At 44.0% G+C, this 25181-nt stretch overlaps 1 protein-coding gene across 5 annotated transcripts in view; it reads right to left on the minus strand.

Moving 5' to 3' along the window:
• The window catches only part of LOC125441675 (phytanoyl-CoA 2-hydroxylase interacting protein), a 39722-nt gene extending 15903 nt beyond the window's left edge, over nucleotides 1–23819 (minus strand). The window contains exons 1-4 of one of the 5 annotated variants that reach the window (XM_048512431.1): nucleotides 23474–23819; nucleotides 14431–14577; nucleotides 11321–11422; nucleotides 2371–2554 (exon numbers count right to left, since the gene is read on the minus strand). In XM_048512431.1, coding sequence (XP_048368388.1) covers nucleotides 2371–2535 — 165 coding nt within the window. In that variant the 5' untranslated portion in view covers nucleotides 2536–2554; nucleotides 11321–11422; nucleotides 14431–14577; nucleotides 23474–23819. Of the gene's footprint in view, nucleotides 1–2370; nucleotides 2555–11320; nucleotides 11423–14430; nucleotides 14578–22571; nucleotides 23406–23473 lie in introns of those variants that run through there. The other 4 variants (XM_048512430.1, XM_048512434.1, XM_048512429.1 and 1 more) reach the window with 4 other exon arrangements.
• Between the last annotated feature and the right edge of the window lie 1362 nt (nucleotides 23820–25181).

Consider the following 25181-nt stretch of genomic DNA (forward strand, 5'->3'; position numbering starts at 1 on the left):
AAGTCTACATTGAGGAAACAAACTGTTATGAAGTGGTTAGAAACTGGAATGGCAAAGCAAGAAATGAGAGTGCTTGAAAAGTCTTTGTTTTCAAGAGATAATATTGCCATATCAACAGGCCACAAAAACCCTACTGGAGTGCAGAGCGGTTTCTGTGGCAACAGCAAATGCTGAAGAGTCGGCAGACAGGCAGAGAGAGAGAGGGAAGAAAACCTTGTAACAGAGAGAGAGAGAGAGAGAGAGGGAGAGAGTAATATAATGTTAAGCATTAAATAGCATTGCCATAGTAACCAACCTTGTTAAACAGCACCCAAATTAGTGACTCCATTTCAGAGGGAGAAAGATGTGAGCGATTCACGACTTTCCTGCCTCTGTTAGGGAAGACACTGTTTGTTCCCAACACCAACTTTGTTTATTAAGGGAGATGTTTTGAAAGTAAGGTTTTTAGCTACTGTTTTTTCTGTTTTATAAGAAGTCCCAATCTTTGATTTCCCAGCACACATTGCCATTCTGGTCCTCTTCACACCCAAGTTATCATTCATTTGGTTGCCCCAGCAAGTTTGGTCCAGCATCTGACTAGAAGTGCTACACAAATCACTGTATGTTTAAAATTCTAGAGATGGAAGGAAGGCAAATGTTTTCTCATTCAAAATATGGTTACAAGTTGACCAAAGAGCATGAGCTATAGAGGGAAGTAGATGTTATACTACATTTTCTGTTATCCCACAACTTTTGCAGAGGTAGAAGCTGATTTTGTGACATGTACATGTCCTTTATGGTCTTTGTCAATCGCTGGTTTTTCCACAGTATTTTTTTCTGCACATTTTTCTACACGGGTTATTTGCCCTAGGTTTGATGTTTGTTGGGAATCAGATTTTTTCCTGCTTCCCCACATCATTGTGCTGCATTTGTGCACCTCTTGGATATTCACTGGCATTTCTCTGGTCTCTTCCAAACCTAATTTGTTGCAGAGTTTTGGAAAAAGTCACTGCAGCCTGAATGGCTGCTGTGTGGGTAGAAAAGTTCAGATTTTCCCAGTTCCGCCTGCGTGGCAGACACTTTCTACACCTGCCAGCAAGAAAGGATTTGGGTTTTAAATTCGCATTTTATAATATTGTTATAACAATCTCTGCATCAGGTTTCCTAAATTTCTAATTTTCATTTTTTAAAAAGTCTCTAGCCCATTTTGTTAGGGAGACATATCTTTCCTCTTGTATCTCACCAATGAATGGGATAGAGACTTAATTTAAAAAAAAAAAAGCCATGAATTCAGAAAACCTGAAACAGATATTGTTATAACATAGTGATATAAAAAGTTGACTGCTAATTTTAAAAAAAAAAACTGGAAAAGCCCTGGTGGCAAAGTGTGGGTGGCTGCTGCCGGGTTCCTGGGGTAGGAAAACTGAGAGGAACCTTGCCATATGGAAGCCCCATTATCTCTGCACTATATTGGTAGCTGAAGCAACAGCAGGGACACAACTGAAGTCTGTCCCCATGTGGGAAGGACTTTTATTAATTTTGTATAGAGTTAATACTCCTATTTTCTCCCCCAAGAATCCTAGTAGCTAGAGTTTGGTAAGGGTGCTCAGAAGTATTTTTAATGCCCTTACTTCCTTTAACAGAACTAGAGATCCCAAATGAGCAGAAGGAATTATTATTAAACTAGCTTTGATATAGATTTTAGAGTGAGAAGAGTTTTGGATTTATATCCCCCCTTTCTCTCCTGCAGGAGACTCAAAGGGGCTGACAATCTCCTTACCCTTCCCCCCTCACAACAAACACCCTGTGAGGTGGGTGGGGCTGAGAGAGCTCCAAGAAGCTGTGACTAGCCCAAGGTCACCCAGCTGGCATGTGTGGGAGTGTACAGGCTAATCTGAATTCCCCAGATAAGCCTCCACAGCTCAGGCAGCAGAGCTGGGAATCAAACCCGGTTCCTCCAGATTAGATACACGAGCTCTTAACCTCCTACGCCACTGCTGCTCCTTTAGATGAGTAGCTTGTTAACACTGTGGCCATAAAATATACCAGGAGCCTAGAGACAACTTAAAGACTACCGTAACCAAATTTTCAATTTTTAAAAAAAGTATTTAAGGTGCCACTGGACTTCTGTTTCGGTTTCAGTATAGATCTACCCAGGGTCTTCCAAGGAAGATATCTTTTTGTTGCCAGATGTTAGTGGGGTCCAGATGATAGAATAGACACACCTGCATTGCATGGAACTGGTAACACGCATGCAATCAACATTTCCCAGCTGAAGCAAAGAGGGAAGAATTTTTACTGGCCAAAGGAATTATTATGTAAACATGTGCATCAGATGGAGTACACTTTCCCAACCCTGCACACCATTATGCATTCCTATGGCTGGCGTACCCTGTGTTTGAATTTATTGGAGTTCTTGTTCTCCTTCTTGTTCAGGTCGATGAAATAGTGGGTGACTTTGTCCAGGTCTCCAACATCCATGGCCCAGGAGATCCGGAACGAGTCACATGTGATATTGTTGATCTCAATGCTGTGTGGTGTAGACAACAGCTCCATGATCCGACCAGTTCGGCTCCTAGAATGGGAAAAGACAGAAAATGGAACTGTGACAGACATGAAAAGAGGTAGGTTCGGGGCATAAGGAATCCAGTCTGGGAGGCACTGGAAGATTCTAGGACACTAGAATGGAATCATACTAACATAGAGACAAGCTTGCCAGAGATTGCTTTCCTTTATCCTAGTAATTGGAGCATGTGTACTGTTGAAATCCCCAAAGAGCAACATATGGGTAGATCCACACATTATAGCTTGGACAGGTTGGGCCCAGAACAGTGAGACATGAGATGTTAGTTCTCCTCATTCCTGTACATGTAGTGCCTGATTCAGATTGGAAGCAGAGTGGATACAGACAGTGAACTTCAGCTCCCCACCTCAGCCATTTTTCTGACCTGAAACAGGCCTGGGAGGAATGCTGTTTGGCACACAGGGGAACACTTAGGTATCCCAGGAATGGTGAGGTACTAAAAGTGAAGTTTGGCCTTTTCCCATGGGCACAAGCCCTTTGCTCACTGTCCAGTTCAGCTGCTGTGTCTGAAACTACCCCATCCTTATTCCCACTAATATACTGGCAGCTAAGCCCTGTGTACCACAATGTCACTAAGACAGTGACTATTGTTTTATTGGTTCTCTCTTTTTTCCTCTTCTGGGCTTAATTAATTCTTTCTTAATCCAAAGCCATCTGAAGAGCGGGTGTCCTCCCACACAATGGGTTGACAGAGCAGACGGCTCCTCGCAGGTGTCAATGCCAGAGAGTACATAGCAAGCCTCAGAGAGGACAGATTCGTAGCAGATGGCGCTAGGGAGGGAAGAGGCCCATGGCCAGCCAGGCACGGAAGGAGGGGGAATATTTTTTTTTGTTTTGAAGCTTACAACAGTACAAATCTCAGGTGGAAAGAAAAACACATGCAAAGGCATGTGTAGAGGGAGGTGCTGGAGAAAGCACGAAGATGCCAAGCAGGCAACCATGTATATTTAGGCAGGGGCTGAAATAGCCCCATCTGCAATATCCTGAGGTGCATCATATGTTCCATTGCATAAAAGATAATTTTGCTGTGCCTACAACTAGCAGCAATATGATCGTACCAGATACTTCAGTTATGCTAAAGAGCTGTTTTTTATGATACACGCATAGCGTAAAATTGGCATGCATATAGTATGCATTTGTGCAATAAGACAATCACATATTACATGGTAGGCTGTAACGCTGCAGGCACGTGGAGTGTGCATAAGCAAACTGTATCTTATATAAGCTTGGAGAAATCTGTAAACAAGTGCCACTCAAAGAGTTATGGAGTGTGAGTTTGTACACTTTAATTGTACCATCTGTAGGTCTAGCTCTAAAGTGATGTTAACATACATGTGGGACGCTTGTTGCGCAGTGTTATGGCCATTACGTGAAGAGATGACCTGTTCACAAGTCTTTTGGAGTGCAAGTGGTGACTGGTTGCTGAAGGCTAGCTGCTGGTAGGATGAGACAGGGAACCATTTTTGGCATTTGAATGTTGTAGCCAGCAAAAGAGAAGAAAGTGTGAGATTTCGCAGTTCTCGGGCTCTAAGTGCATGGTGTTTACTGGGCTTGGGGAGAACTGATTCTGCTGGAAATAATATATCATCAGCCTGCATGCTTACCCGTTCAACCTGCACATCTGTTGTATATATTACAAAGCACTATGAGTCTTCGCTTCTCACAAGCACGCTGACCTTGTGAATGCTGTCCTCCTTAAAATGTCCTATTACCTAGGAAAGTGATGTATTTGGGAGGATGGGTATTTGGGAGGATGGGTTGGCTAATTCAACAACAAGATTCCTGAGGTATTCCCATATCCAACACATACAAGTACAGTCGTCCTTAAGGACTTGTTCCAACATGGTGATAAGCTTTAAAAAAAATTCCCAGGAGCTGTTTTGGCACCACAGTATGAGCAATGTAATATTTGACTATGATGTCGTAGATCTCAGGCCTAAGCAATTCCAGTAAACAAACAGCCAGCATGATAATATGTAGTATTTATTTAGAGAACTGACATTCTGCTTCACTGGAAACCCCCTCAAAGCAGCTCAAAAGCAAAAACAATGCCAGGAAACAACAAATGCAACAACTTAAATTATACATATTAGAAAAAAAATCCATAAAAATGGCATAAAATAACCACTGGAGGGGAAAATACATCATTGTTAAAAGCCTCGGTTAAAAAAAAAGTTTTAGCCTGGACTAAAAAAATGTTTTGGCTTGATCAAAAGACAATAGTGTAAATATCAGGCACACTTCAAGGGTAAGAGCATTCCACAGGTGAAGTGCCACCACCAAAAATATCCTCTCTCTGATGATCTCTCTTGAGACTCAGAACAGGCAGGCTAGATATAATGGGAATTCAGAGCTCAGAACTAAGATGCTCAGCTCTCCCACTGAAATATGTGATGGTTGCCCGGTTGCGACCCACTGAACCTTCCTGTCTCCTTTAAAAGATACAAAGGGAAGTCAGCCGTGAGCTTCTCTTGCATCATTCCTTTCCTGGTCCTGCCATCCACCCTCCCCTTCCACTTGCCAGAACTAGCAGGGCTCTAGCAGGGAAGAGGAGGAATTACAAGCCTTTGGGAGAAGGCAGACAGAAGAAGATGCTGACTTCATCTTTCTTTACAGCTATGGAACTGAGAAACCTTATGTAAGGCTGACACTATAAGCACACGGCGATTTAAATCCTACTGTGTAAGTGTGCTTACAGTGGCAGCTTTTAAATAAGGTTTCTCAGCTCCAGAGCTGTAACAAAAGATGCAGCGAGTATACCTTAGAAGCAGGGCACAAAAACAGCATAACCTTATTGTGCAGATGTAGTTAAGACATCTTAACAATTATTACATTTAGTGTTGCTAACAAAACCAGTTGTCTTCTCAAAGGAGGAGATCAGGTTTGGCCCCATTTGTCCTTAAGGGATCTAGGTTACTGTGTATAATTATCCAATTGTTTTCTAGACGCTTTCAAATGGATTGTTTTATGATTTATTCTAACAATTTGCCAAGGGTGGAAGTTGAATATGGACATGTATGAACAGGTCTCTCCCTCTCTGTGTGTATGCGTGCGCACATGTTCTTTCAGTGTGAGTCAGACCACACGGAACCTCGTGAGGAGAGACTGCAGAATGGTTGTGGACATGTCTACACATTCAAGCTGGAGATTCACATCGTAACCCTACAATTACCAATAGAGTAGAGATGCAACAAACATAACTTCCCCAGCCTTGCTTTCTGTGCAGTGCCCCTGAAGTCCTAATTGCCGCGGCAGGTATGGTGGGAGCAATAAAAGGAGGAAAGGATGGGCAGAAAAAAATTGACTGCCTCTTAGTCAGTAGTTTGAGAACTACACTCCGGGTTGCCACCTGGCAGAAGAGGCTTTTGCCAGGTAGACAGATGAGAATATATTACCAACTGTCAGCAAAGCCAGTTTTGAGAGTACAGGACAATCTTTTTGTACCAGAATCTGGAAAACATTTTGTAGATCTAAATCCAGTCATAAGCTCGCAAGATGGCCTTGGGCAAATCTCTCTCTTTCTCTGTCCCCCAGCTCACCTCTCATGGACTAAACAGGGTTGCAAACTTTTTTGTCCCAGCAGGCCTCTTGCATTTTTGACAGCTATATAACCAGAATAAATCAGTTAGATTAGAGGTGTCCAACTCTGGCACTTCAGATGTTCATGGACTACAATTGTAGTCCATGAACATCTGAAGCACCAGAGTTGGACACCCCTGAGTTAGGTGATGCTTCTTTGCATTCTGATTTTTCAGGCCAGCACCAGTCTGAATTGATGGTTTCCCATGCTGCTACCAGAGTTTTCAAGTAACAGATAACCTTTAATGGCATAGTACAAAGACCCAAAACAAGATACAAAAAATTAAAAGACAACATACAAAGCAAATTTAAGATTGTTTGTTTATGATCATGCATAAAAAACCTGGCCATTTGCTCTAGAGCAGGGGTCTGCAACCTGCGGCTCTCCAGATGTTCATGGACTACAAATCCCATCAGCCCCTGCCAGCATGGCAATTGAGATTTGTAGTCCATGAAGGGCTGATGGGATTTGTAGTCCATGAACATCTGGAGAGCCGCAGGTTGCAGACCCCTGCTCTAGAGCATAGCTGAATTCATTGTTCAATAGATAAACTGTCTTCAGCTGATCTGTCCAGCACTCTAAGACCATCAATAAGGTTGAGAGGAACTTCGTTCTGGCCCAGTTATGAAGGGGACAATAATACAGAACATGATGTACAGTTTCTGCAGTTTTCAGCGTGCAGATGCAAAAATGCTCGCTATGGGGGTGTTTTGGAGACTCTTCCATCCCTCAAAGCGGAAGCACATTGTATCTGGCCAAAGTGATGGTACATAGGTGCTCCAGTTCAGAAAAAGTGAACAAATATCTGGCCAGCTCTGAACCCTTGTCTGTAGTAGAACTTAAAATAAGAAACTCTAAGTAGGGTACAACCCTCAAGTAAGAAAGTTTCTGATAGGAAAGTTTCTATGTCCCTTGTTGCTAAATAGCCACAAGTAATCTCTGCATAGCTGGAATTGGAGACTGGCACTTTCCCCCCTTCTGTACTTTTGTCTGACAAACAGAAATTCAACAAGGTAAAGGTTGTAATAGCACGACTGTAAAATGCTTTGCCTGTTGAATATCTGCTTGTCATGGATTTGTTAAGAGACCCAAATGTCAGCCCCTGCCTCCAACTATAGGATTCCTACTCCTTAGTCATCCCTACTTTCCAAGTTTGCCTTGAGCCATGCTACCTCTTTTTACAGATAAGTTTCTATGCTTTTGAAGGAATCACTTTCTCAGGGAGCTTTCACCCTGCAGGTGGAGATGAAGGAGGAGCTGGAAGAATCTCAACTTCTGTCACATGTGTGTGTTAAAAAAAAAGGCAGTGCTGTATTTCTTCAATAAAACAACTATCCAAGAATGAGATTGGGGAGAAGGTAGTAATTGTAGTGAATGTTCTCAAGCAGTAATTGGCGCCAAGAAACTCCTGTGGAACCTGAAACCCAGACAACTGGGAGATGTTTTTAGGGGGAAATTAGATTGGACATTCCCTGCCAAATGGCTGCGCCTTCCCTTTGGTCCGTATATAACAAGGGCAGGTGTTAAATGAAACACCATATTGCAACCTTCGGGGATGGGCGGTATAAAAATCGAATAAAATAATAATAATAATAATAACCTGGTTGTGGTCTAGTCAACTGCACTCTGCAGGAAAACAGAGTTTCCTCAATGGGAGCTGATTATTTGGAGAGGGTCACCTAGTCACTCTGTATTCCTGAATGAGTTTGAAGAATCTGTCATGCAGCTAAGGGGTTGAGTGATAAATCAGTGACAGTTCTTTCCCTGTTCCAAGCACTTCCTGCCCTGCCCTGTATAGCCCAGGCTAGCCTGATCGCTTCTGATCTTGGAAGCTAATCAGCATCAGCCCTGGTTAGTACTTAGATGGGGGACCACCACAGAAATCCAAGGTCGCTATGCAGAGGCAGGCAATGGTAAACCACCTCTGAATAGCTCTTGCCTTGAAACCCTTATGGGGTCACCAATAGGTCAGTTTGACAGTAGAAAAAAAGCAGTCCCATCCTGACACAGAAACCTTGGTTCCCAGGGTCATGGCATCTCATGGAATAATAACCATAAAGAGTGTTGGATTGAACTGAGCAGAGGGAAGGGACAAAAATACTCCTTCCTGTGATCAGAGATCAAAGTAAGACATGCAAGATAGGGTAACACAGAAAAATTGGTGTATGTGTATATGTGTGTATATACAGTGGCCAAAGTCCAAGTCACCTCTGAAAAGCTATCCCCTGTGAATGCCTCAGAGTTATCAAAATGTTAATCTGAACTGTGGTAGAGGGAACCTTGCAATTAGCATAGGTACAATTATTGCATAATTTCAGTGAGCAGACCAACACTTCTGTCAGAGTCACGGGTTTTAAAACCTCAGAAGAGGCACTAGTGAAACATGAACGGAGTATATTTTAACTGTGGAGATCATTTTCCACGTAGCCAGTATACCTAGTTAGTAACATTAATCCAAGATCTCCCAGCTCCTATTCCTATTGAGAGTATCTGGGCCGAAATGAGGGTGCTGGAAAGAAAGGAATGAATCCAGTGTAATTAAGTCAAAATCAAAGCAGCTCTCTGAAAGACAAGCTTTTAGCTGTCACCACCTCAGCAGGCCAGACACGTTGGGGCAGAAACGGATGGCCCATCTGGCTTTCTATGCAGCTTGGTTCTGGCACACACAAAAACAGGACTCCTGTATATTACAAGAAGCACTGACTTGGCAGGGTGAGGTGCTTATCAGGAGAGGACAAGCCTGTTCACCCCCTTTGTCTTGGGGAGAGGCACTGGATGAATCATTCCCCACAGAGAGCTCCCTCGCCCCTTGTCTTTGCTCTTCCAGTTTAACTGTGTAGTGTCAGACTAAAGGCTAGATTGCTTGCATTGCTGAAAGGAAGTTGTACGAATAAGTTTTGGAGAAGAACATAGCAGCAACAGAACTTAAACCATTTGATTGATTGGGAACAGTCACAATCTAGCACCTCTGTTTCACTTAAGGTTGCCAACCTCCAGGTGGGGTCTGGAGTTCTGGAATTACAACTATCTCTAAATTACAGAGATCAGTTCCCCTAAAGGAAATGGCGGCTTTGGGGGACAAACTCTATGGTATACCACAGATTCTAGTTAAAATCTCTCCCTATATCCCCCCTCTACCGGCCCCACCCACAAATCTCTAACTAGCAAACCTAGTTTCACTGTTATGACTTCAGAATACTGAGAACTCCAATTGATGCAGAATGTAGCTGTACAGATCCTTTCAGGGATTCTATGGTGGGAGCATATACATCCAGTGCTCCGCCACTTGCGTTGGCTACTGATGGAGTACTGATTCAGGTTCAAGGTTTTGGACTTGACCTTTAAAGCCCTAAGCAGTCTAGGGCCTTTATATCTGTGAGTCTACCTCTTCAAAAACACTTCCAAGAGAGCACTTCACTCTCTGGATAACAACTTGTTGGTAGTCCCTGGCCCGAAAGGTGTCTGGCTGTCCTTGCCCAGGGCTAGAGTGTTTTCAGCTTTGCCTCCAGCCTGGTAGAATGCTCTGTCAAATGGGACCAGTACCCTGGGGGACATTCTGTAGGGCCTATAAGACAGCTATTCTGCCAGGCCTATGGTTGAGGGTAACAACAGTATTTCCAGCAGAGCTGGGCTCTCTGGCCCTTGTTTTTACCTTATTCCTTTGCTCCTTCTCCCTTTCCTTTTTCTTGGCTAGTTTGACTTTACTGTCATGGGTTTTCACACCAGGAATTGAAACTGTATTTTAATATTATTCCCTACTGTAAGCTGCCCTGAGCCTGTAAGGGAAAGGCAGCCTATGAAGCCAATAAACAAACAAACAGGTTTGTTGTGTTTGCCAACTCACAAAGCTGTAGTTCTCTGGGATAAGAAAATGACTGAAAAACCAGTTGAAATCGACTGTAAAGATAGTTGCTCTGAGTCAATAGGTAGAAGGTGTGAAGCTGTTAAATAAATCTCATCTGGCCCGGTGGGAACCCATCACTGGTTTCTCCACGAACAGATGTATTAATTGCATATTGCAGGGTCTGATCTGGGCAAAAATATCTCCAGGGTATGCAAATTAGTAACAGAGCACGCCTCTTAAGTATACACAATGTGTACATTTCCCACACTACTGAATCACTAAGATAAACTTTTATGAATCTGGTGTTGGGGGATGGGGTGGCATCCTTTGAAGCCAAAGAGTGCCAACCCCTTCAGATTCAGGCAGAGTTTCAGGCAGACCTGTGCAGCTATGCTTTTTTCTGATTCAATACTCCTGTTTTGAAGACTAAGCTTCCAGGGTAATATCTCATTTTATTTTTGCAACAATCTGGGGAGGTAGCATTAGGCTGGGAGAAAATTACTTGCCCAAGGCCACCCAGTGAGATTCAGGGCAGGTAGGTTTTCTCAAGCCCAGTACTCCGCCATCAGGCTAGCGCTCATTGATCATGTGTTTCTCTGGAAGGTCCCTTTCCCCTCAGTCAGATGTAATAATTGTGTCATGTAAGCAAAGTCTGAAGCCTTTCACCAATGGAAGATAGTTTCAGAGGGCAGCTGTGTTGGTCTGCAGACTGTAGTAGAACAGTTAAAGTTGAGTCCAGTAGACTTTAGAGATCAACAACAGTTTCTGGGTATAAGCTTTTGAGAGTCGAAGCTCCCTTCATCAGACAACAGAAGAGCTATTTAAGCTGGATAAAGACTGACTTTCCTACACTGCCTAGAGAGACTTTCTTTCTCTCATTTTACCACCATAATTTCTCTTGGGGTTTTTCCTCTTCTTCTGAGCTACATGAATACTTCTTGTGGCAGGATCACAATTCTCTCCTATCAAATCCTTCTCCCTGTGATAGATCCTTTTGTGTAAGAAGGAGGCACTTGTATTTATAGCTGACTTGATGGCAGCCCCCGCACCTTTCTTTTTCTCTCAGAATTCATTTGATTGGAACTTAACCCCCTAATAAATCCACCTGAGAGCAATGAAGCTACCTTTGTGATAAGAGCTACAAGCTAGGAGAAGTGCAGCGATATGCATTGTAAAAAGGAAGAGTGCCAAAATTTAGCTTGGGGCAGAATAAGGTCTTATCTCTGTTCACACAGACTGGCTTGAAATGAAAATAAAAAAGCTCCACTATATATTTGTAATGAAAGGGAGAGGACAAGAAATTAAATTTCACGTCAAACTATCAGTTACCTACTTTATGGGGGGAGGGGGGGAGAGTTGTCAGCAACTGCAATAATCACAGTCTTCCAGCTGTAACCATCCATGAAGTAGATTTCATTGTAAGAAAAAGGGTAAGCTGTAAATCCAGATAAAGAGAAATCAATGATACAAAATCAGCATGCAAAGCAGAAATATTTTTTTGGAAATTGAAAGCTTGTGTAGTGTAGTGACGAGGAAACTGGGCTACAGTTCAGAGTACATATGCCTGTAGTGAACTGAAGTCCACTTACAATGCCTGAGGCAAGCTTCTTTCTCACAGCCTTAGTCCTGTAATACAGTGCCCTACTTTACAGGATTGTTGTAAAGATTACCAGGATAATGGACATGAAATGCTTTGAACACTCAACGCGTGATGTAAAAATATTTTCCATCAAAAACATACAATATGTAATATTCAATTAGAAGTAACACATTAAAGGCAGGTAATCAACATTTGATCTGCATTTTTAATCACATACATATTTATTTATTCATATATCAAATTTATATCCTGCCCTATCCCTGCAGGGCTCAGGGCGAGTCACAACAATCAATACAAATCATTAAAACATTTAAAACAGAACCATACAAAATTAAAACAACTTATGCAACAAAAATAAGTTTCTCCCTCAACATTAAGAAATTAGTTCATGTTCTAAAATAAGATGTGTTGTTTTTCCGAAATTAGAGGGGTTGAAGCTAATCTGTAAATCTCAGATACTGAGAGGCTGGACAGTGAAACCAATCAATGGCTATTATTTTCATAATTACTGTTATAGAATCTTCAGGTTCCAAGGCAGAGTTTCCCAAAATACTGACATGTATCCTACTTTAGGATGGAGGAAGTTGTTCTACCTTCTATTTAAGGAGCCTTCCTTCTGCATAAGTATTTTTCCATTGCAAGAAGGCTTTACATTTTGCTTGGTGGCATTGTAGCATATATGTTCCTGTTCCTGGGGGCAAATGAGGAAGGTGAGGAAGACTTTGGCCTCCTTGGGCATTAAACTAGATGGGCCTTTCATTTGATCCATCAGGATTCTTTTTATCTTTTGTTTTTGCTAAGCCATCTTCAAGGTGAATCAACAGCACAGACAGGTTCAGGAACTTAACCATAGAGAAATCAGGTCCCTAATTACAAATATTTTGACTATTTACCACATGCAAAGGGGTTGACATTTTTTTGTATCATTCTCTTTCACAAAAGGAAAGAATGTAAACCTGACCCATATTTTGACATCTCAGTTTTCACTGCAGAGATCTGTAATAATAAAAATCAGTGGATACAAATAATAGGCTTTTAAAATATATTCCCAAGTGGATTCATGGAATCATGTTTGCTTCCTGCCTTTGTTCAAGGAAGGAGATCAAGAAGACATGCAGAGGAATCATCCAATTGTCTCCCCTCACAACAGTTCTGAGTTATATGTGCTGGAGGTGAGGCAAGCAACCGAGGAGATAGTAATGGGGCAGGAGTCTACTATTGTCTGTTACCATGACAATAGAAGTGCATAGCTTCCACTGAAAGAGATGACACCAGAGAAGCTCTGGCCCTGTTGCCAGGCGATAGAGATGAGCTCCCTGGTCTCACAGTGGGTTGATATCGAGGAAGAGGGAAGTGGCAGGATTTAAAAGCTGGATGCTGCTGGGCCAGGGAAAAAGTCTTCCAGAGCTTGATTTGGATGCCTGGGAACCGAGCTTAGGGCAGAGAAGAAGGGAAAACAGTTATTAACACTCTTGCCTGAGCCAGAGCTCTGTGCTCCCTAACGCAATCATGTTCAGGCCCAGGTCATCTGGTGAATTTTGTGGTTAAGCAGGAATTTGAGTCTAAGGCCTGGTTCATAGGTAGAAGAGTTTGACGCAGAAGGGCCTGCACCGTTTGATATTGGAGGAGAGGGATTGCCACTAAAAACGTTACTTCAAATAATAAAATTATCTGCGTTAATTAAAAAGAAAAGGGCGAACACATCAAGGGAGAGAATTTGCTCTCTCGCTCTCTGCTTGCTCTTACTGCTTGTGCTAATTTTCTGTTTGCTAGGAGGAACTAAGAGAAGCATTCTGCAGACCTGAGCTGAAAGTCTCTCAGACTTATGTCTATTAGTGCGCTTTCTAGCTGTGCAAGTTTGACATATCCACACACCTCTGTCAAGCCAAGGTCCAAAACAGCAATTTTTCAAATGTTCAGTGGCAGCTACTTTCCTTAGCAGCATTCCGTGCTCATGAAAACACACACACACACCCCTGTGCATCTGGCAAGGCTATTAACACTGCACTTAAAATCTTCTGACTGGCCTGCACTCTCCTCCTCTTCACAGAAGGAAATTTCAGGCAGCCTTTAAAAGCACCCTAACAAACAGCACTAGTTGACATCTGCCCTCCAAAAGCAATACAATGTTCTTCCACACTTAATCCCCCCCCCCCCGACCCCCCACCCGCCAAGCTCCTCTTTGTCAACTAGCTGCAAAAGCCCAGACTTCCATCTCCTTTTCCGGGGTACATTTTCAGCTGTGAAATCTGAGTAATACCTTTGATTAGGACCAATCAAACTGACACAAAAAAGGTTGTACAATCTTTTTGAGCTCACTTCATCGAGCTGGATATTACAAAATTTTATAAGCTAGAAGGGCAGAAGGCAGATTTCTTAAGACATATTCTTCTGATTCTGCAGGCACCCCCTGATGAACTAATGTTCAGCAGCTAGGAGCCATGCAACATTTTAGCTATACAAAAGCCTAGAGAATCAGGCTGTCTCCTGTATCAAAAGAGGATGCTTAAGACAGGGACCTGTCTCTCGGCATTCAAAATGGCCATTTAACACAGCCTTTTAAATGAGTTACTGTCAGGGTTGCCAAAGAGTTGGCAGACTTGATCAACAGAGCCCTGCCACTGCCTAGGAGCCAATGCGGGGTTCCAGGAAGTAATTAATCAGTGCCTTTCTAGCCCTTCACTGGCTTCCCCTTCCCACTTGTGTTTCTACACAAAATGACCAGTATTTTTCTTCTTTCTTAAAGTTGGCTTTTACCTAACCCATCTCTCAAATTAAATGTACTTCTTTAAGCTTGCCAACTCCCAAACCTTACAGCATTCCACAGACAAAAATGTACTCACTCCAATTCGTGCATCTAGGGTCACTGCCTGCGAACACCCCTTTCCACACTCTGTACACAGTTGCTGAAAGTTCTTCTCTACCTCCTTCTGGACAGATATGCTCTTGCCACTGTTATCTGTGTGCTGATAGATGCCAGGGCTTGATTACTGTAATGTACAACACACGGGGTTGTCTTTGAAGTCTGTTTGGACCTTTCTGCTAATTCAGAAAACATCAGGTAGGACATTAGCTGATACCCGGAACATGTTTTCTCAATATCACAATAACTTCACTGGCTTCCAGCATGTTTCCCAGGCACAATTCAAAGGTTGGTTTTTGACCAATAAAAACCTAAATATTATGGGGCTGGGTTATCTAAAGGATCATATGAACCTGTCCATCAGTTAAGATCTACATCAGAAGTTCTTCTCAATGTGTCTCTGGTATCAGAGGGAAGTAGGTTGCTGCAGAAGACATGGCCTTCCCGGTGGTAGTACCCCATTTATGGAACCACCTCTCTATTAATTCACGTGGTCTCTACTTCAGGCACTAGGTGACCTCCATCCTGTTTACTTATTTTTTTAAACAATATCTCAGTTCAAGGTTATTGCTTCTTTTTATTGTGTATAGTTTTTATGGCTACCTGGGTCTATTTTATTGTTTCATCAGCCAACTAATTTGTCATTTGTAAGAAAATACTTGTGTTTTTTTTAACTAGGCAAATAATAAGGCACAGTGACACACATATACAAATCCTCATCAACTGTGACATGTGCCAGACCTCAGGCTGAGTACGTTTGCAGAATGCAGCCAGTAGATTAAGTCATTTCCGATGACCTAAGTGAGCTGTGCCATGGGCTACACAACTTGGCAGGAAATTTCCTTGCGCTCAGGAAACAGAGTAAGCAAGCAACAAACAGAAGTGTTCATGAGGGCAAATCCACTCCTAGACAGGTAAGTTTGCTGCACTGTATTGCAAAGAAACTGTTATAACCTATGGCAGAGATCCCAACATGGTACCTGCTAATGAATTTCCTGGCGCCCATTTGCTTCTTCCCCAAAGCAAATAGCCAGTCTTGGCTTTCATTTGCTTTGCTGGAGTAGGAGGCACTTCAGATGAGCTCACCAGGCACAATCACCTTTGTGTCCACAGGAAACACCCATTCGGAAACAGCAGTCTCAATGCAGCTTATAATATCTGAACATTTTGTGATTGGCCCCAGATCCCCATAGCAGCCATTTTGTGATTGGCCCAGGCCCCCACAGTCATGATTTTGGGCTGGTGCTCACTCCCTGCTCTGTAACTTCCAAAGAACCCTCAGACTCAACAAGATTAGGGATTCCTAACCCATGGCTTTGACAAAATCATTTCTGTGGGGTGGGAAATACTACTTAGAAGTCCTGGTGTGTTGTTAGAAGGACAGGGCCAGTTTAGGGAAAGCTTTCAAAAATGTGAGGGGGAGACAGAATGGACGGCTAGATATCTTTGTGCCTGTGATGATGCAGCTTGGAATCTACAGTGACCAAAACGCTTAAGCCTTAAGGACATGCTTTTCCAAATTCCAAGATGACCCAACTTTCCTGCTCAGAAACACCCCCAAATTCACAAATGACGTCAGGGAGGCAGGTGGAAGCTACTCATGTGCAAAAGATGCTTCAGATTCCTTCCTGTCTCAAGCAGCAGCAGAAACCAATGACAACTAAGAGAGCGTGTGGGAGTAAAATGTGCCCTTGCCAAAAGCTGTCAGAGCCTGGTAACCGGGAAAGGATTACTGATAACTGAAGAAGGTTGCTTAGCAAAGCATGAGAGATTGGAAGAACAAATACCCATCACAGTCCTTTTTCATGGGATACATGGGTTGTATAAATAATCTCCTCTCCAGAAACCTTTACAGGAAAAGCCTGGAGCAGCATTTTATGGAAATGCTGCAGGTAAAGGATTAGCCTGTCTCGGATGAAGAAGCTTTAGAGGAATACAGAAGGTCTTTTTCCAGTTCTGTGGGCTTTGGCATGGTTGAGCTTTGTGGCTATTGTGTGCTCAGATAGCTAGTGAGTTTGTGAACTGTTTGTCTCATACGTATCACAGTGTAAGGGTGAAATATATTTGCTTCCTCCATACCAGTCTGTGTGGGTCAAATATGTCCCCATCCAAACTGCAAGCTTTTCAAATAACCGCTTATGATATTGCAGAGAAGATGCCAAAATGTTCAAACATTTACAGCCTTGCTTAGGTCTTGCAAACTGAGGGTCGTGGCTTCCTTTATTGAGTCAATCCATGTTGGATCTTCCTCTTTTCCTGCTGCCTTCTACTTTTACTAGCATTATTGTCTTTTCCGGTGACTCTTGTCTTGCCTCCCTGCTCAGGCCAACAGTCACATCCTGTCTCCCTGAGTCAGAGAAGCTTCTCGGGGTCATTCTGCCAAGCCCCGCCCCCGGCCTCCGTGCCTATAAAAGCACATCTCTGGAAGCTGGCAGTGGCTTCTGCTCTCCCCAGGCTCTGAGGATGGCAGAAGCCAGGCTGTGGGGAGAGGGAGGGGCACACCTGGAGAAGGTTTGTCTCCGAGCACCATTTCCCCCACCCCCATGCACCTCTGAATGCATATGAACCCATTCAGACATTATGTGGACTAACATTTCTAAAGCTATTCTGTTGCCGCCACATTTTCTCCCAAAAAGGAAACTGTGTTCGAGTGACAGCTCTACAACAAAGGCAAACGTTCAAGAATGCTAGAGTATGTGGGCATTTTTGAAAATGCTGCCTGAAAGCACAAGCAGAAGAGGCAAGCAGAGAAATTGTGTGTACATGGAACGGACAAGTGCAAGAAATGTTTCAGCTGCACTGCACATGAGTTCAGGAATCATTCTTCCTTTTGTGTATATTCAAAGCAATGGATAAGCATAGGCGCAGCAAACAAATAATCCAAGGCTCCTGTTTCTATTAGCAGCCAATTCAGAGGAGGGGCAGTTGTTCATTGGAGGAGGATCTGCTTTTCTTGCACAAGGTCCCAGGTTCCTGCTGGCACCTCCACTTAAAAATGATCCCAAGCAGAAGACTTGTGAAAGACCATCCTGTGTCTGAGATCCTGGAGACCTGCTGATGAGACAATGCCGAGTGGAAGGGACTAATGTTTTCTCTGCATTAAGTCAGCTTCATGGTGGAAAGCTTACAAGCTGGGAAGGAGGTTACACAGGGAACTATTGTGGCTAATTACTCTTGACAGGCTTATCTTCAAATGAATTTGCCTAATCCTCTCTCAAATATACCTAAGCTATTGAACACACACGAAGCTGCCTTTAGCAAAACCCAGACCATTGGCATATCGAGGATCATACTGTCTGCCTTGTCTGGCAGCAGCTAGGCGGCGGGAGGGGGATGCTCCAGCAATGGTTTTTCATATCACCTATATTACAGTGGTGGCGAACCTTTGGTACTCCAGATGTTATGGACTACAATCCACATCAGCCCCTGCCAGCATGGCCAATTGGCCATGCTGGCAGGGGCTGATGGGAATTGTAGTCCATAACATCTGGGGTGCCAAAGGTTCGCCACTATGGACCTATAACGTGGTTCTTATAATTAGAGATGCCAAGAATGGAACCTGGGATCTTCTGCATGCGGAGCAGATGTTTTATCCTAGAGTTTGGGGCCTTCCCCAAAGGGGCCTTTTGTCTACCACCATACCTTTCAGCAGTGAATTCCAGAGGTTTCTGTGTTTCGTGGCGAAAGTACTTCCTTTTGTTAATTCTAAACCTATTAACTATCAGCTTCATTAGGTAGCCCGTATTGTAATCTAGAGAAGGGAAAAATAGTTCTGTCCTCACTCCATGCTATTCATAAATGTTCCCTGCTATATATTTATTTTATTATGACATCCACTTAGCCCCTGAATATTTCCTGGCTCCTTAATACTGATAATTTTTCCAGGTCTCAGAACCTCTTTCCTTGAAGGAACAATAACTCCAGGCCCCTTCCTGCTTGCAAAGTAGCATGTTGGGGTGCAAACAAATGTGTCGGAGAAACAGCCACATTTCCCTAGATGTGGAAGGAAAGTCATTTCAATCCCCCCTCTTAACAAAACATAGGGCATTTCAAATAAAAGAAGAGAGATGTATCTTAGAGGAACAGCATCAGATATTATGAATGCTGCCCAAAATCAACATGCCAACACAAGGAACAGCAGAATATGAAATGGGAGTTGGAGGCAGGGAGAGACAGGACACATCCTGCAACCTTGGATGAGTGAGAGATTGTAAAGAGATGGAATTAAAGGTGAAGTCCGCTAATCAAAACATGAAAAACTAAGTCAGAACACCCCAATCTCTTTTCTTCTGAGTGGTCTCCACGTTCTTCTCATGTTTCTGGCATGATGCCTGCTCATGTCACAGCATTTTTTAACATTCCTGCCCTCCCTTGCAAACCTGTCTGCACCATTTCCCCTGAGAATGGCTCCCTCACCAGTTTGCACAGCCAAACTGAGAGGTATTGTTGGAAGGGGGAACAGCTCCCGCCAAAGAAGAGTGCAAGGTTTGCATCACCCAGCAACAGCTGAGATCACCTGAACCAAGCCAACGCTCAGGTCAGAATGACCCTGCAAGCGATGGCCTTGCAAACGAAGTCTCATCTCCATCAGTATCGGCACGCAGCTCATCAGGTATACCCGCACCACAGTGTGATGCAGCCTCATGCTTGCTATCTGCTCACGTGTTCTCCAAGGCTGACATCCCTTATGGCCACGTGGATGTGCGCCCACTCACAGCCATCCGCACATCCTTCCCATTCCCATCCATATTCACTCAATAACTACCCACAGCTGCACTCATTTGCTTTTGATCTGTCTTAGATGCTTGTGCAGAAACACCTGCGCCTCCACACACTACTGTAGATGCCCCATGTTTGCTCCCCCCCCTTACAGAAAGCTCCTGAAGGGGAAATGCCCCAATCCTTAGCACACTTCATGGAAGTAAACACCACTTATTCTTCTTTAGGAATGTGAACCACAGTTGTACTATAGACAGAAGGCTGGGCTTGGACCGAGTTCAACTCTTCACCTCAGGCTAGTCATTCTCTGTTTCTCTCTGCCTAACCAACTCCATAAGGTTATTGTGAGGCCAAAATTGGATCGCTGCTCTGAGAGGAAGGATGACAAATGTTATATGTAAGAATGGGGGCAGGGGATGTTCTCTCTCCCACTTCCATTGCCTAACAATCTCTTCCCCTTCTCCTTTCCTTTCCACTGCCAAAGCTCACCACTACCATATGGTGCCATATTGGAAGCCAGCCTATTCCTCTGAACCCAAGGGAGCCACGTGTTTCTCTCTTCACTACATGGGCTTTGTTCCCATGACTTCCTCCCTCTTTCCTGGTTTCCAGGATTAGTGGTGCAGAAAAGGAAGCAGAGATCTTGGCTGATTGTCTGAGGGCAAACAGCATGGCCACTGTAATGGATTTAGAAGCAGCATGCCATCCATCCTAACACGGCCATGTACAAATATCTACCTGATATTTTTTAATGATACTGTACCTTAAAAAACACATGGTGTTTTACAGAGAACAAGGAGACAAGGTCCTGTTCCCTGAGGCTAACTATATAAAATTTGGCATAAGGGAGACAACAAAGGAAGAGAACGGTAATAATAAACTGAGGGGGGCAGAATGTGTCATCATTCCAGTTCCACATGCTTCGCCTCAGCTGCAAGTGGGAGTCAAGGAGACATACTTTGACATACGTGGATGCATTTTCACAAATGAATGCCTTTCAATTTTTCATTTCACTGCACAAAATGGTAGCTTAACCCTGAGAAACCAAGCTGTGAAACAGGCTATGATAAAAGGGAGTGATCTCTTGAAGAGAGTGAGGTACTGTGATTGATGTGAGCTTTCAACCTGGATGGAGGGGCTGTCGCTTAGTGGTAGAGCATCTGCTTTGCTTGAGAGGGGCCCAGTTTCAATCCTTGGCATCTCCAGTTTAAAAGGATCAGGTAGAAGGTGGGGCTTCAAACCTCCACCTGAGACCCTGGATTGCTGCTACCAGTCAGAGCAGTGATCTTGATATAAATCATGGGTCTGATTCAATGTGAAGGAGCTTCCTATGTGCGTCTGTTGCCCAAATCTGATGTGTGAGAATGCTAGATGTTTCAGGCTATACTCCTTGACAGGAATTGAGATGAGATTACTGTATCACGCTCTGTTGTCTTTGGAGACAGTTTGATCCAGAATGCAGCTGCTAAAGTCTTGACTGCTATTCACCATAGCAATTATTATTATTACCCATTGTCCACTTACTTCTCAGCTCAATTCAAAGTACAAGTATCAATCTTTAAAGCCCTAAAGCACTTGAGACCAAGTTCCTTGAAATACCTTCTCTATCCGTATCAACCTACCCATCATTTAAAATCTGCTCTGTGTGTTTTCAGTGAGAGAGGTTACGTTGCCGCTGTGCTCAGCAAGGGCTTCTTGGGGGTGGTCCTCAGTTTATGGGACACCCTACCCTTGGAAGTTCATCATGAAGAAGAAGAAGAGCTTGGATTTATACCCCGCCTTTCTCTATCACAAGGAGTTCAAACAGTTTACAACTCCTTCCTTTCTTCTCTCTACAACAGACACCTTGTGAGGTAGGTGGGGCTGAGAGAGTTCTGACAGAACTGTGACTAGCCCAAGGTCACGCAGCAGGCTTCACATGTAGCAACAGGAGAACAAATCCAGTTCACCAGATTAGATTCTGCTGCTCATGTGGAAGAGTGGGGAAACAAACCCGATTATCCAGATTAGAGTCCACCTCTCTTAGCCACCAAACCATGCTGCCCTATCTTCTAGGAGCTGTTGAAACCTGGGTCAGGTTTTGGTACCATTATAAGCATTATGGTAAAAATAAAAATAACTATATCAAATTCCTTAAAACAGACTGCTTTCTTTTCTTTTTGCATTCAAAAGTGGAGCCTGGGGCACAGTTAAATCCCCACTTTGAAATCTTAGATGGAGACCCCGATTAGCACTTCACTCCTGCCCTGACTCCCTCTGTTAAAAAAATACACCTTTGTAATATGAAATGTATGTCGCTATAACTATTTCATGTGCAGTTGAATCCCCTGGAGCCAAAAGAATATACCTACACCCATTCAGAACTTTGCACACACACACACCCAAGCACCTACCTGAGATAACTCAAGCAGGTACACCCAGCCTCATGAATACTTGTGTAAATCTGGAGAACTATACATGGCCACACTTTCACACCCACTCACAATCACTCATTTGAAAGGACACATCATAAATATTATGCACAATCACAGCTACTTCGACCCTTAGCCGTGCATATAACTCATCATGGTTAAGAGCACTTAGGAGGTTCTCAATACAGTGTTTGCAATTCACAAGCACGCTTGGGTATGTACATCAGTGCCATACTAAACAAACACCTGTGTAAGCAATAGAAATATGATCACTTAGGTATGCAGCTTTATGTTTTGGGGAGGCTCGTCGTATTCTATACTTGTTTATAACCAGATCAGGCTTTTGGCATAAGAGGATAATAATTCAAATAAATTATACCAGTTAATGTACACACACCTTCAGTCACAGGGAAACTGCCTTTATACAATAACCCTTCCCTACGCACACACTCTTGTCCCACAAGGCATAGCTGTCGTGACTGTACACAGAAGAATCTGTGATCCCCATGAGACATACTTTGTCTGCACACATCTGTGTGTCTTCATGCTCTTGCCAATTTATCACCAGCCACAGACATGTGCACACACATAATTCCACGAATTAGCTCCTACCAGAATTCTGTCTGCATATAATACATGTCTCTATTAATCAGACTTCTCACAAACACATGCATACAGTCATGCAGCCACCCATTCATGCATATACATGTGCCATCCCACTCAAAGACATCAAGACTGTCCCCACACACTCCACCCCATCTCTCTCTCTCTCCCTCTCACACACACACTCTCTCTGTGTGTGTGTGTGTGTGTGTGTGTAAATCCCTCTTTGTAAATCCTCAGGATCCTTGCGACATGTTTTCTGCCACTCTTGCAAGAACCCAGTCTAAGTTCTTGTCATTTTTTTTTCTGTTCAGAGGAACTGCAGGATGACAGGAAGGTCATTCATTACCTTGTGGTAAATGGAATTAAGCCTGACCGGTCCAGTTACCTTCATTAAGCAGATTCCAAAATGAGGAGGAATCGCTTCACATACACCTCTCTCCTCCTCCCCATCTGGTTCTGTATTTGGACCGGATTCCTTCTGCCAGTTCTACGGTGTCTGTTTTGAAATCTCTGTGCTGCAGCAAAGCCCAGCTCCTACAGCACTGCCCCCGCCCCACAGACACACTAACCGTCCTCCTCCCGCACAAATCTGTTAACATCCCGAAGAAGTTATTCCCTTCCAAACGCGTTTTGCAAATAAGAAAATTACCTTTGCTGGCTTGTTTAATCCAGAAGGTTATCTGCGTTCGTGAGATTCATCATAAAAATAAACAGGAACCCTGCTGCACTCTAAAGACTGACAAGGTTTTGTGTAAGGTTTTGTGGACTTCCGTAGCCCACTCCTTTGGATGCTGTGAGGGGATTCAGTCTAGTCCACAAAAGTTTATTCTGGAATAAAATGTTGTTAATCTACATAGTGCCACCCAACTCCTGTTTTTCTCTTTTTCTTTTTCGGTTTTTTTTTTGGGGGGGGGGGGTTAATCCAGGTAATTGAGGCATCATTCTTGGTTGTCTAATATATCGCAGTTCTTAAAAGAAACGGCCTTGAGACTAAAGTGCCTAAAAGGGGTAGGGGAATTTGTCCTGTCAGTTGATCGGGAGGAGATAAAGAAACCAGTTGAGAACTCAGAGCGGTTGTTGAGCCGAGCCTTCCTGGTTTCCCATCACTGCTGAAATGTAGATTGCAACTTCTTTGGGACAGAGAGACTATTTGGTGTAGGTGGGTGTTCCACCTCCCCCCACCCCTCACTATATCAAGGATAAGCTTTCGGCTCGGGTGGCTTTTGGAGATGTCGCCTTTTGTCCGGATCTGATTGTGTTAGAACTCGCCAGAACCCGTTGCCTTACCTGGCTCCGCAGGAGACCCCGGACCTCTGTGAAGTTAACGTGGTGGCGGTTTCGTTGGGAGCGCGCCTCGATTCAGGAGGGGACCGGAGCCGGGCGAGGAGCCCTTGCCGAGCAGCGCGTTCCCAGAGCAGAAACTTGGCTGCAGAAGCGGTCTCTCCAGCTAGATCCTGCAGTTGCTTCCCATGCCAAAAAAAAAAAAAAGCCACCCTCCAACAATCACACAACCAACCCCGTCGCTTGATGGGCTGTCGCTGCTTCTCTGCCTCTGGCTCTCGTGAATGCTGCAAAACAGCAGCCACCCAAAAGAGGAGGGAGAGGCAGGGTGGAAAAAAACAAAACCGGAGCAGCATGCAAGGCAGGCAGGGAGGGAGGCAGGGAGGGAGGTAAGCCGGAGCCTCCCAGCCAATCGGGTCCAGAGGCTGCAGAGCGTCAGGTGATGCGCACACAGCACCACGTTGTCGCTGTGCTGGGCTGTCCCGCATGCGGAGCCCGCGATGCCCCTGGAGGCTTTTTTTCTGGCTAGGAAGGGCTTACGGCGAAAAGTCATTAGACGGGGCTTGAAAAGTCCCGGGGGGGATCGGGGATCTGGATGCCTGTAGCTACTCTGCAAGCTTCCCAATCCCAGGGGCTCCTCCGGCCTCCCTTCCTTGCCCAGCAGTGGGCTGTTTTGGATCTGGGATCACTGCGTGCGCCTCTTCCTTGGTTGGACTTGCAAAACCCAACGATGCTAGAAAAACAGCGTCTTCTCACACCTGATGAGAGTCAGGAAGGACAGAGCTGTTTCTAGACAGAAGAGGGATTTCGTTCTCAATTCGGTTTGTCACTCTGATTTTAAATGGATAGAAACGTACTTCGATTTCCAAAATGCCTTCAACAGCAGTCTTCAACAGGTTGAGGTTTAGAATATATGTTCTGTCTATAACCCAACATGATAAGTTACACTTATTTAAACCCCCTGGAGTAAGTGGAACCCTACCTGCCTCAGACTCTGTTGGCTATTGGTGTCAGTTACTGTGGCAATAAAGAGGGGCAAGATCACCGAGGGTGATGGGATTGAAATGCCTGATGGCCAACTCATCAAGTGCAACCAAGAGGCCGCTTATAAATACCTGGGCATTTTGCAGCTGGATAACATCAAGCATGGGCAAGTGAAGACTGTTGTCAGCAGAGAGTACACCCAGAGGGTCAGGAAAATTTTGAAATCTAAATTAAATGGCGGGAATACCATCAAGGCCATCAACACCTGGGTCATACCCGTCATCAGGTACACTGCGGGAATCATCAACTGGACACAGGCTGAGTTGGAAGCATTGGATAGAAAAACTCGAAAGCTTATGACAGTGCACCATGCCTTACACCCACGCAGTGATACTGATAGATTATACCTTCCCCGGAGATCTGGAGGCAGGGGTTTACTGCAAGTACAGCAAACAGTGGAAGAGGAGAAGCATGCACTGGCCGATTATGTGAAGGAAAGTCAAGAACAGGCATTGATTGAAGTGAAGATCAGACATTTGCTGCAAACCCAGAAAACCGAACAAGAATACAGAAAAAATGTGATTAAAATGAGGACTGAAAGCTGGCACAACAAAGCACTGCACGGCCAATTTCTGGAGAAAATCAAAGACAAGGTGGATAATGAAAAGACCTGGCTGTGGTTAACAACTGGAACTTTGAAAAAGGAAACTAAATCCCTGATTTTAGCCGC

Source organism: Sphaerodactylus townsendi, linkage group LG12, assembly GCF_021028975.2.
Source record: "Sphaerodactylus townsendi isolate TG3544 linkage group LG12, MPM_Stown_v2.3, whole genome shotgun sequence".
Lineage (NCBI taxonomy): Eukaryota > Metazoa > Chordata > Lepidosauria > Squamata > Sphaerodactylidae > Sphaerodactylus > Sphaerodactylus townsendi.